At 41.8% G+C, this 13,169-nt stretch overlaps 1 protein-coding gene across 2 annotated transcripts in view; it reads left to right on the forward strand.

The window, feature by feature from the left end:
* Positions 1–13,169, forward strand: part of LOC103255420 (kalirin) — a 234,685-nt gene that overhangs the window by 13,291 nt on the left and 208,225 nt on the right. For both annotated transcript variants that reach the window (XM_021710102.1, XM_021710103.1), the window contains exon 2: positions 11,002–11,193. In XM_021710102.1, coding sequence (XP_021565777.1) covers positions 11,002–11,193 — 192 coding nt within the window. The remainder of the gene's footprint in view (positions 1–11,001; positions 11,194–13,169) is intronic.

Here is a 13,169-nt window from a genome sequence, read left to right on the forward strand (position 1 = left end):
AGAGGTATGAGATATCAGGACCAGGTGGGCAGATAAGAAGGGAGCAGTCCAAAAAGCAGAGGTCAAAGTTCGTTACACAGCCAGATACCCAGAAATGAAGAAGAGCTAAAGGATTTCCTTCAGCAAATCCTTTTGGCACTAACTTCAGAATATATCCAGAATATAGCCTTTTGTCTCCACCTCCATGTCTACCACCCTGGTATAACTGCCATAGCTCCTGCCTGGACTGGTGCAGTAGCTCCTACCTGGTCTCCCTGCTTCCACCTTTGCTCTCCTACAGTCCATTCTCAACACAGTGGCCTGAATGATCCTTGCCAAAAGGTGAAGCACAACACACTGTGTCTCTCCTCTGCTAGAAATGCTGTAATGTCTTCCCATCTTTTGCAGGATGGAAAGTCCAAGCCCTTTACCACGTAGTCTGGACCCATTACCTCTTATATCTCAGCCTATACAACTTAATTTGCCCCAGTCACCCTGGGCTTCTTTCTGTTTCTCAATCCACCAAGGTGATTCCTGCCTCATGGACTTTGCCCCTGCTTCCCCTCTACCTGGGACCTCTTTCTCCAGATAACCACATGGTTCATGCTCTCACTTTATTCAGAGCCAAGCTCAGGTGTCACCCTCAGAGAAGCCTGCCCTGGCCTCTCTATCTTATGTAATACTCCCCAACTCCTGCATGCTCTCTCTATCCTTTCCCCAGTTATATTTTATATAGCAGTGAAATAAACATGAGGTAAGTATCTATTAATTTATTATCTGACTCTTCTACTGAAGTGTATGCTCCATGAGCATAGGAATTTTGTCTGTTTTGTTTCTTGCTTTCACTGTGCCTTGTATTGCTGAGTTAATGAATGGATGAATGAATAGGATAGCAGATTTAAGACTCCAGCAACACCTTATTCCTGAGCTTTCTTGTGCTTCTATGGAGACAAAGACCTGTTCTCCGGGGTGACTGGCCTTGGATTTGCAGGTGGACACAACTGCTCCAAATAGGGAGAGGGCAACTTAAGTCCACCCACCAGGCTTCTGGCCCTTCTGGAGCTAGAAATTTCCATTGTTCTGGGAATTCCAAGGGCAAATCAAGGGCCCAATGGGGAGGCTTCAGAGATGCAAACATTTTTTATTGAATTCTCTCTCCAGGAGCCCTATTTCTCTTGACTATAGTTTTTAGAATCTTTGGGAGAGATTTCTCATCATCTCCCCTCTTTCTTAAGGGACGTCCTTGGCCAGCCCAACTGCATTCACACTTATGGCAAGGTAAAGCATTATGGTGAGTAAGAGCTTGAGCACTAGGTGCTAATCATAGCTCTATATTTCCTTCCTAATAGTGTGATCTTAGGCAGGTTATTTAAATTTCTCAGAGCCTTAACCCTCATCTGTAAACAGGAGATGATGATTATGGCCTTGGCAGGGATGGTGCCAGGATGAAATGTGTCATGCATGTTAGGCACAGCATTTGGAACAATGCTATGTTTGACAATGTTAAGCTATTATGCCTGTCAGGGTCAGGAGTGCTAGAAGGAATCATTCTTGTTCAGGGAGGCTACCCAGAGTTCCCAACTACAGAAATTCTCAGATGTTAATGTGCAGACCTAGCACCTGGAACAATCTTGTTAAAATGCATATTCTGATTCAGAAGGTTGGGGAGAGGCCTGAGATTGTGCATTACTGTCTAGCTTCCAGGTGATGCTGGTGTCACAGATCAAGCTCTGAGTAGCCAGACCCTATAAAAGAAAGGGCTGATGGATAAAATGACGATGAGTGTGTATCCCTGAAGTCTTGTAGCCTCTGATTTCAACCTTAGAGACAGCCAAAAATGGCTCCATCCTAACCCAGAAGAGGTGCATTGTTCCCAATCACTTTCCTCGCTGGTATGCCTGAATCTGACCTCAGCTGTACCCACCCTTCCCTACAATTTCAGTTCTGCATCAATGCCTCATATGAGGGAGTCCCCAAAAACCCCCAAATTATCTTTTGGAGGGCAGGCCCCTTGTAGTACAGGCTTCCCCTGCTAGGTAAGTGTTCTAGGAACCCATTGGCATAAGTGTATCAGCTAGTATTGTTGTGAGAAGCTGCATTCAGCTTTGGTGAATTTCTTTTGAGAGAGATTCTTTCTATGTGTTTTCCTGTTTCATGATGGGTGATCTACAAGCACACCTGTGCATACTACACTGAGTGTTCAGCAGTTTTTACCAAAAAATGACATGACCCCTGTGCCCCACTCTCCTTACTCTGTGCAACTTTTTGTTTGTTTGTTTGTTTGTTTGTCTCCCTGATTGAAAAAAGTCCTCAAAGGAAAACATTTTGCTGACGTGGAAGAGGTGCAACAAAAAACAGCAGAAGCACTAAAACGCATCAAAATTGACTAGTACAGAATCTGTTTTTAGCAGTGGATGAAAGCACCTTGGTAGGTGTATTACATCAAATGGAGCACTTTGAAGGTGACTGAAGTTTAAATACCTAAGAATAAATACACACTTGTTAACAAATTTCTATTTTGGCGGAGTTATCCCTCATACAAAAACATTCACTCTCCAAGGAAGTTTTACTCAGAGCTGAGAAATGAGAAAGAAAAGAGTGTCTCTTTTTATTAAACCTGCTCCTGGGTTTTCTCTGGCCCTTGGACATATGGCCTGCCGCTTGTTTTCATGGCTGCTTAATGGTTTGTAAAGCAATTGCTGGAGGAAACATTGCTATAGCAAGCCAGGCCAGAGGGACAGAGGGACTCACGAGCCAATGTTATCTTTGCTGAGCACCAGGGCTATTCCTGCTCCTTTTCTCTCTCTACCCGACAGTGACAGATGGCTTCCACATGGTTTGACCTACTGTCCGGCCAGACCTGATCAGATAGTCATCCATCAGCTGGCTCCTTCAGCCCCCTAGAGGGCACCCTGTGGTGTGTGGGAGGCAGAGGCTGGAGGTTTCCTTTAGAGCTCATCACTTCTTATAGCTATTATAGTACAGTTTCAAGCATGGACAGTTCTTGTTCCAGATGTTACTATCCCGGTGTCCATATGTTTCGAGGTGGGATCAGCAGGTTTACATGGTAATGTTAAACTAATTAATCATAAACTAATGATTTAACAGCTTTAGGACCCAAAGTGAGTTTGATACTGGCAAAGATGTAAGTAATGCATATGGTATTATTAAGCTGGAGGAAGGAGATGAGGCTGAGCTTTTTTCATTGCTTTGGCACAATCTCTTTATTTTTTAACTGATATTGAATGTTACAAATACTCTAGAAGCAGTGTGGGAAAATCTCCAAATATTACTCTTTATGGCTCTCTTCAAGAGTGACAAAATAAAAACTTAAATTAATATGAGCTGCAGGACACAAGAAAAAGACAGCAATAAGCAGAGGGGCCATGCAGAGTGAGAATCACAATGCCTGAATTCTAGTCCTATTCTTCCTCCTCCTTTGTGGCTTTGAGCATGTTACTTGACTGATTTAATACACATTTTAACTGCCTACTAAGTGGATTCAAGAAATGTCTGCATTCCCTTTTTTTGTCTAACTATAAAATGAGATTGTTATGTAAAACTGACTTCTAACAGCTTCTAACAAAATAAAGTGGTTTTATATTCTTTTCTTTATAAAAGCAGCATTTGTTCATTAAAATCTACCTATTCTACTATATGTAAATCATACTTGACTTAAAAAAAATTTTTTTTAACCAAAGTCAAAAGGGATGAGGAAATTTGAGTAATTACAGCTTTGATGAAGTACAGCCTGGACAAATCTATTAAAGATACTTAAAAATAATTTGTATAATTAAAAGTACCAAATCTAGGCTGATGTGGTATGTTCCTGTAGTCCTAGCTACTTGGAAAACTGAGGCAAGAATATCATTTGAGCCCAAGAGTTCGAGTTCTGCCTAGACAACTTACCAAGACCCTATCTCTAAAAAAATTTTTCTAAATTAAAAAAACAAATCTATTAAAATTAAAAATAACCATCAACCCTTAGCATTAAATTTTAGTGGGGGAAAAATAAACTAGGACCAAATTTTGTTCCTCAATTTTTAAAAATGAGGTGGATAAAAGTAGGAGGTTGAACATAAACTTCCTAGCTCCATCACCCATAGACATCTGATGTCTTGATTATTAACTTTAATAAGGAGGGAGATTCTTCTCTGTTTTGTTTTAAAAATCAGTTTTGCTTTCACTGATTTTTATACACACATATACACATACACACCAATTTTTAAAAACTTGTCTATATATAAGAGAATAGAGATGAGAAAAAGACCCCTAAGAAAAACTTCCACCATCGTGTATACATGGTACAAAATAGGCATTCAGTAACTGATATCATTTGGGTGTACTTCCCTCATATGCATAATGTTTTCTCACTTGAGACAATGCTGTTTATAAATTTTATGTTAGCTTTTTTATTTAACATTTGGTTTTCATTTGACATGAATGAGTTTTCTGAGTACCTTGGTTCTCTGTTGGTTGTTTGCCTGGCCTTCTTCCCTTGACTTTTGGACTTGGAGGGTCAAGGTCTCGAGGGCTTGTTGATAGGACTAAGCCCCTTTAAGGAAAAAGTGTCCCCTAAATGGTTGGTTACGTCTCACCTCCTATGATGATCTGACAGGCAGATCACACTTTTCATTTTCATAATAATTATTGAAAAAGCTGTAGCCTCATTAACTAGAATGGAATTGAGAACCCTGTGCTGAGGACTCATTTCTTGCAGAGATGAAACAGCTCTTTGATGATTTTCCTCTGCCTCTCTGGAGGTGAAGACAAGTCACTTTGCCCCTGAATCACAAAGTGAAGAATCCCCACACCCAGCATGGGTAAAGCCTTCAGCTACCTTTTGCGATACAGTCTATGATAAGGACAAGGATCTGTCCCTTTGTGTGAGGACAAGATATTCCCACTTCTCAATGCTCAGAATGTGGCTAATACATGCCAAGGTAGTGGAGGTACCCCCAGAAGGCTACCCCAAGAGACACAGACCCCTGTAGGAATGGAACCTAAAGTATGGAACCTAAGGTATGGAAGGACACTGTATTGAAAGAGCATGGCTCAATAAGTGTATTATTGGTTGCTTCTGAGTCCTCTGATTTCTCTGGGTCAAGGAAAAATTTGTTGACTATTCAGGGTTCCAGACCCTGGACCCCTAGGGGAAGCACATCTGCAGCAGAGGATGTGTGGCATGTAGGACTGTGGCCTGGAAAAGCAGCCAGGCAGCCTTGGCAGCTATAGCAGAGAATAGTAGGGACATTGTGGTGTGCTCTCTGTGGAAGACTATAGAACTTTGGACTGCTTATTTTGCTTCTTGTTGGAATTGCTGATAGATTTTTATTTTTGTTATACTTTTTAGTAGTTCTTTGATTTAGTCTGTATTAACTTGAGGAGTTAATGCCAGTCTCCAAGACTGTATGGGGGGGAAAATATGATACTCATTGTATTACTGGTTATATGGCAAGCAACTGGCTAGATGCTTTAGATGATCTCATGTAACTCACAGACAGAGTTTCTGACTCAGAGTAGGAACATATGACTACAGTAATATAAAGTTCATCCCTGCTTTAGAAGTGAATGGAATTCAAATAATACATACTCTTGACAATGATCTTCTCTTACAATAAGCCTCTGATACAGACACTTAAGGTTACCAAAATGATAACTTGCATCAAATGATCATTTATAGAAGAACTAGTATCTCTTTCAGAGTCTACCACACTAGAAACCTCATTTAAAGAGAAAATTTAGCTGGAGTTTTTAATGGAAAGTTATCATTATCTTATAAGCAACTTTGCATGTTTTTGTAGCCAGTAAGGGAAAGCCAAGAACCAGGTTCAAAGTGGAAGCCCTTTTGACAGGGCTGAAAACTTTCATCAAGATTTTACCAACTAGGTCTTTCAAAAGGATGACTCTGCTCTGTGGAATTCAGTTAATCACAGCAGGAAACAAGGCCTCAGAAGATCACCCTGTGATCTCTAGTTAATGACTGTGGAAATGAAACAGGAAAACAGAGATTTTTGTAGGTAACAAAAGTGGGTGCAGGGGTCAATATAGAGGGTTTTGGAGTCAGCAAGAGTACTGGAATTAGTTATTTTTCCTATTTGTGATCAAATAGTGGGAGGAGAGCTTTGAGGGGAGGTAAAGTTGTGTGGATAGTGCAATTGACCATGCTGCAGTTGCATTGTGTTCTGTGAGGTAGACTGTGGTTATATCTTGGCCTATGCCACACATTGAATAACGATAATAACAGCAGCACCATGTATGTATATTTAAATTAAGTAGTTCTGACATAAAGATTTAAGAAGATACTCTTCAAACCAGAATTATTAGTCAAGTCATGACCTTCTGGCCAGGAAAGCTGGTTACTTTGGATAGTTCAGCTCAGGGGAAGGGGCTGAAGAGGAGAAGGGGGAGAGGGGAAGCTGGTCCTTGGTTACCTGGAGGTCCTTGATCACCTGGAGGTCCACCTCCAACCTTGGTCCTCACACTACAGGGCAGTGGGCAGAGCCAGAATGAGGTGCTGAGACACATGGACAATGAGGCTGGGCCACGTATACCTGTGGGGTAGGTAGCACTACTCTCCTGGTCTCTTGAAACAGACACTGCTTACTCAGAACTGGAATGTCTGAGACCACTAGATCAACTCCCTCATTTTACAGATGAGGAGACTGAGGTACAGATGAGTCAAATGGTGACATCTTAAGTGAGTGCCAGAATTGGGACCACAACTCATGTCTTTTGACTCCTGGCCCAGTGACTTTGATGCCCTTGACTGATGGGCAGCTCTGCAGATGGAAAGGCATTTAAGGCAGGCAGGGAAGAATAGTAGAGCCAGGCAGATGGGATAGAATGGTGGGGGCAGCTGGTAGGAACTGAAAAGACCATAAAGAGCCAAAATATCCATTCCTGCTGGCCATGCCTCAAGGACAAACATGTCTCCCAAATGTTCCTTAACAGAGGTATAAACTGTCAGCCAGAAAAGCCACACAGTGAATTGACCAAAGGCCATGAAATGTTATTTATGCTTAATGACTAAGCACTCCTATTTATTCAGACTCTTCATCTAGCTCTTTAACCTCGCTCTTTCCTTTGAAGTTACTGGAGACCTTCCCTGCCATTCTCCCTTCTCATTTAGTGTGTGGCTGTCCTTGTATTCAAGAATGGCTGCAGTTTAGAATCTCTCTGCCCATGTCTCTCAGTCCCAGGGTAAAGGAAAATAAAGGAGATGATAAACGTAGGCGATGTGACCTGCCTGAAATGTTTTGATAGTCTCAAAAGGGGCTACAGGGAAGAACAATGAGTAAATTCATGAGTCATCATTATATTTGTCCCTCTATTGTGAGGGATGTTGCCTTTACTTCTTTTGTGAATTTGTTAGTTTTAGTAAGACATTTCTCTGCCTGTTGATAAGGAAACATAAAATCATTTACTGTGCTAGTCTAGAATGTGAGCCTTAAGCTGTGGCCTTTTTTTGTTTATTTAAATTTAGTTTTAATCTACAATCACAGGCTGAAGGGCTGAAGGGGACCATGGAGGGCTGCCAGCCTCCCCACCCCTTTTTGTGCAGAAAACTACTTTCTAACAGCCCTGGCAGTGGCTCAGATCCCTTCCCTCTGAACACCCACAGGGAGTTGCTTCTACCTCTGTGAATGCACTTACTTCGTTTTGCTTTAAATTACAGTTATTTGAGGGCTTGTCTTAAGTCTCAGCTGTGAGCCCCTGAGGGCAGGGGGGGTGGTGGGCAGGAATCCTGTCTCATTCCTCTTTGATCTCCTACAACCCCCAACACAGAGCCTGGCCCACTCTCTATAAATATTTGAATGAGTGACAAGGTGTTAACAGTCTCCAGAGGCAGCCACAGTTGGACATCTCTAATAGCTAGGAAGTTCTTCCTAAAAGCAGAAATCTGCCTCCCTATGCTCCTTGGGAGGGAAGAGAATGTAAACAAGGCGGTAATGACAAAGGACTGGGTGTCCATAGGATGTATCTAGGCATAGGGTAATGCCTTGCCCTTATTGCTTTCTTGCATTTCTCCCATCTGGTCAAAGCGTACGAGGCCTTTCTCCAGAACATGAAAACCCAACAACCTAGACAGATATGGATAGTGGAACGAGGGAAGCAGATTTCAGGATTTGATTCCAGCTCTATCAGACACTGTCAATGCCCCTCCCATATTGCCTCAGCCTACCCTGAGGATCATCTGCAGGGGATTCTCATGCAAACTGACTGCTGTCTAAATTTCTCTGCTATGGTCACACTCTGACCTTGGGAGTGTGATTGGCCTGTGTGTGGGTCAGGCTGGACATGATGGGGACTTATCCCAGGAGCAACCTTCTACCAATGAACATGGGACTTAGTGTGTCAATGGCCCAGATTCCTCACCACTTAGCGGGACAGCTCAGAGGTATGTTATCATAGAGTTTCTCAAAAGGTCTCAGGAAGGATTGAACCTCAGATGCTCACAGCACTAACCCAACTAACTACCATGTTCTTTATTCATTTCCCTCCCTTTCCTCTTTGACTTCCCCGTCTCTTGCACTAGACTTCCAGGGAACATGTCCAGTCCAGATAAACTATCTGCCCCAAATCCTTGTCTCAAGGTCTGCTTTAGGAAGAACCCAAACTAAGACAATGACATAAGCAGGAAATCTGGGGGACGGTCAATGTTATTCTTCGTGTAGAAGACAAAATTCTTCAAATCAGTGCAGGCCTTCTGGCTTTCTCTCTCTCTCTGTCTCTCTCTCTCTCTCTCTCTCTCTCTCTCTCTCTCTCTCTGTGTGTGTGTGTGTGTGTCAGTTATTTGAGGACTTGTCTTAAGTCTCAGCTGTGAGCTTCTTTCTCTCTCCCTCCCCCCTTTCCCTTTATTTCTGTGAGTTCTATAAATAGCTTAATTTTTATTAGAATTTGTGTCTTCACTCAGGAAACAGGGGTGATAATGATTCCTAAATATTTGAAGGATAGTTATTTCACATAACAAGAGTCAATAATATTCTAGTTCTATTAAGGAAATGTACTGTGTCACAAAGGTCTCTGGCCAGACTAAAATAAGAGATGACGCATGGGGGCCATTCGACATCAGGATGGATTTGTGCTCAAGTACTTCACTTAACCTTTTACACTTCCACAGAGGCCTTTTAAATTAAGAGAGACCCTATTAACCTGGCCTAGGTTTGGGATGGAGTGTTTAGAGGTTGGGGACAGCAAAGATGAATGGAGATCATGAGGGAGGGAGATGGGAGAGGGAAATAAAGAACCTTCATTAAACCTACCCAGTATTAATGAACTATACCTGAGCTCATAGAACCTAGAGAGAATGCTGTTACTGAGGAATACTTCTAATCATTTGAGAATCACAACAAAGAATGAAGGTGTGTGAATAACCTGCCACCCTAGTCCTTCTTCGGGCAGACATTGTGTGAGTTAGAAAAGCTCCTTATGGATGCCACAATATTACTTGGTTGTTTTGACACCTCAGACAATTAATAGGAGGTTGCAGTTAAAAATAACTATAATCATTACTGTCTTTTGTTTGTGGGGTCTTTCTTTGTCTTGTTCCTTCCTAAAGGGGTTTTTGCTGACCTAGTAGGAAACAACACCATGTTCATGAATTTTTAACTGGCAAGTAAAGATGGGAATGAAGATAAACAAAACATGTAAACAAAACACAAGATGAAAGAAGAAAGTGGGCCCAAGAGAGCCCCTACCAGTGCCTCTTTGGGTATGCACCTTTTGAGATGAGGTGAAAAAATGTTCCTAAATCAAGCAGTAATATGAAAGGCTTCCACAGACCTTATTACTGGCCAGGAGAAGTGTGTGGCTTCAAATGCTGTCTTTATTTAAACCCTGACTGATGGCCTCAGCTCTTTTGGCAGGAGGAGCGAGGCAGGAGGAAGGGAGAGACATCTTTGCTAAGTGACAGGAAGATGTAGAATTATTGTGCTTCTTTTGTCCTCTTTGGTGAATACTGCTACTCTGTCGTATGTAGATGGCAACAGTGCCCTGGGTGCAGCCCTCTCCCGAGCAAGAGAAATGTCTTTGCTTCCTTCAGCTTATGTCCTATTCTAAGCCAGTGCTTCTAAAGAGTACTCTTGAAAGTTTTGTGCTGTCCCCCTGGAATGGCCTTATAAGATAGTTGTAAAGATTACCTAAGCTAGTTTGTGTAAGGTAACTGCATTAAGGTGCATTAATAGTTGGCACAAGCTGGGCTCGGTGGCTCAGCCTGTAATCCTGCGCCTTTGGGAGGCTGAGGTGAGTGGATTGCCTGAGCCCGCGGGTTCGAGACCCGCCTGAGCAACTTGGCGAGACCTCATCTCTACAATAAATCAAAAAATTAGCCGGTCGTGGTAGCGCGCGCCTGTAATTCCAGCTACTCGGAAGGCTGAGGTGGAAGGATCGCCGGAGCCCAGCAGGCGAGGCTGCGGTGGCCAGGAGCGGCCACTGCACTCCAGTCTGGGTGACAGAGTGAGACTCCAACTCAAAAAAAAAAAAAATAGTTGGCACAGCATCTATTCTGTTTCCCTGTAATGAAAGGTCTTGGTTACTGTCCCTTCTATCTGCTGAGATTTTGTCGTAGAGAAAGACTTCTCTTGGACTAAAAGCAAATACTACTAGTATGGCCTGTACCAACCTCTCATACTTTTTATGTTGGGTAGCCCAGTTCCTCAAATATGTACCCCCTAAAATGCTCTATGGTCTGGGCGTGGTGGCTCAAGCCTATAATCCCAGCACTTTGGAAGGCCAAGGTGAGAGGATTGCCTGAGTCCACAGGTCTGAGAACAGCCTGGGCAACTTGGCAAGACCTCATCTCTACAATAAATCAAAAATTAACCAGTTGTGGTAGCATGCACCTGTAGTTCTGGCTACTTGGAAGGCTGAGCCCAGCAGATTGACACTGGGGTGGCCATGAGCATGCCACTGCACTCCAGCTTGGGCGATGGAGTGAGACTCCAACTCAAAAAAAAAAAATTCTCTATGGATGTCTTTTCAGCCTGACCCACTGAGCACTCACTCTCCTTTGCTTCTCAGAACGCCTATGTCAACATCAACCGCATCATGTCCGTGGCTTCCCGCCTCTCTGAGGCTGGCCATTATGCCTCACAGCAAATCAAGCAGATTTCCACCCAACTGGACCAGGAGTGGAAGAGCTTCGCTGCTGCCCTTGATGAACGCAGCACCATCCTTGCCATGTCTGCTGTGTTCCACCAGAAGGCTGAGCAGGTGAGGCCCAGGGACCTGTGGCAGCTGCTGCCAATGGGAAGGATGGGGGTCAGGGGAGGGCAGGTAGGAGCACATGCACTCTCTCTACAGAGAGCCTCTCCTATCATTTTGAAACACTGTAGACCCTACTGAATCACTGAAACAGTAACCCATCTTCTACCACTTTCATGCCCCCTGCATACACAGAGAAACATTGGTAATTCTTGGTAGCTTCATTTGCCATCCAAACAAGACACAGTGCAGAGCCTATTTACATTCTGCTTAGTAGTTGGTTTTTAGGTGCATATGTGTGTGTGTTGACTGTCCTCTTAGTTTACATTCTTTGAGCATAGACCAAAGGGTGAATGTAAAGTGATCATTGAGTGCTGAGAGCAGGGGAGACTAATTTTACATGAAGTGTTTGCTATGGATGACAATAATAATGTAATAATAATGTAACTGGTAGAAACAATAATTACTTCTTGCCATTTACTTACTACATGGCCAACCATTGGCCAGTGACTTTATTCATCCATTTTACAGAGAGGAGCATTGAGGTTCAGAGAGATTTAATAAGATCCCATAATGTGTTGGAGCCTGGCTTGACCCAGCTCATGGAGAGCTGGTTATTAAATTTCTAGGAATTTTGTGAGCTGGTTGTTAAAAACAGTCACTACTTAAAACTAAATTATATAAGTTTATCATTAAATGTGTTAACAACAGTACTCAAAACTCATCACTTCCTATTTTATTATATTTTATTTTCTGTGTTCTTGGAGTTTAATACTATAGAAATCATCAAATGCTACAGACCAGGTCTTTACTTACTATTTTACTGATTGTCTAGAGTCTTAAGAAAATGAGGGAGAAAATGTTTTAAATAGTAGACTAAACTTAAAAATGTGTCCTATCTGTAGCTGTTACATTGTGAAAAGTACATTCAAATCAAATATTCCTTCCTTCTATATTCAAACAATATTATTAAATTGAGTAAAGAAGTCACATCATTGGTAAACAAGTAAGTGTGATATTCTGACAGAAGTCTTAGGTGTTTTTCACTTTTGTTTTACTCCTTAATATGAATGAAAATATCAACCAGCTTTTGTGTCAGAACTATACAAGTTTGTCAGTTGCAGCCATAGATTGACTGTGGATAAATTAAAAGTTGACAAAAGCATCCTGTGAGAATCAACTGGTTATGTGAAATTTACAATAAAGAGCATTTATCCTTTATATCAGCAAAATTTGTAATGCACTTACCTGTGCATATGTAATATATATGCATATACACATATGCACACACATATTTATATATATATACATACACACTAGTTGTTAAACATTTACCAACATACCACTGCTAAGATCACACAATCTATGGACAGCTGGGGTTTCAAAACAGGTATATGTCTAACATTAAAGCGTGTGGTCTTAACCTCTAATTTTCTTTCTTTATGTCATATTTGGGCAACACAGGTAAAGGAGAGTCAGACACCTGGACATACCTTAAATCTCCCTCTGTTACTCCCTCTAACATGGAAGGCATTATGTTACAATCAAAAGAGTCTGGACTACGAGACTAGATATGGATTCTAATGCCAGCCCCACTTCACCATTTTGAACTTCTTTCCTCATCTCTAATGTGGAGCTAATTATAAATCTCACAGAGTTGTTAGAAGGATATAATGTTAGAGATGGAACATGTAGGGTTCCTAGTATACATACTAAACAGTAGTCATTACTGTTATGGATATTTGTTCAACATACTATCTGGTATCTTTTTATTTCTTCTCCTTGTGTCTATTTCCACCTGTAAATGTCTCAAAGATTGAAATAAAAACTTGTGTCACAAGTCAAGCACAGTCCTATAATTTGAGAGAGATCTAGCCATACCTTTTTGGGTTATTGTTGTTAACAATGATGGTGGTAGTGACTAATAGTGCCTTTTCATTTTTAGGACTGTGACGATATTGATGTCTAATCTCTTGTTCTCTCTC

The sequence above is a fragment of the Carlito syrichta genome, unplaced genomic scaffold (assembly GCF_000164805.1).
Source record: "Carlito syrichta isolate Samal-C Ts95f unplaced genomic scaffold, Tarsius_syrichta-2.0.1 Scaffold288107, whole genome shotgun sequence".
In the NCBI taxonomy this organism is placed as follows: domain Eukaryota; kingdom Metazoa; phylum Chordata; class Mammalia; order Primates; family Tarsiidae; genus Carlito; species Carlito syrichta.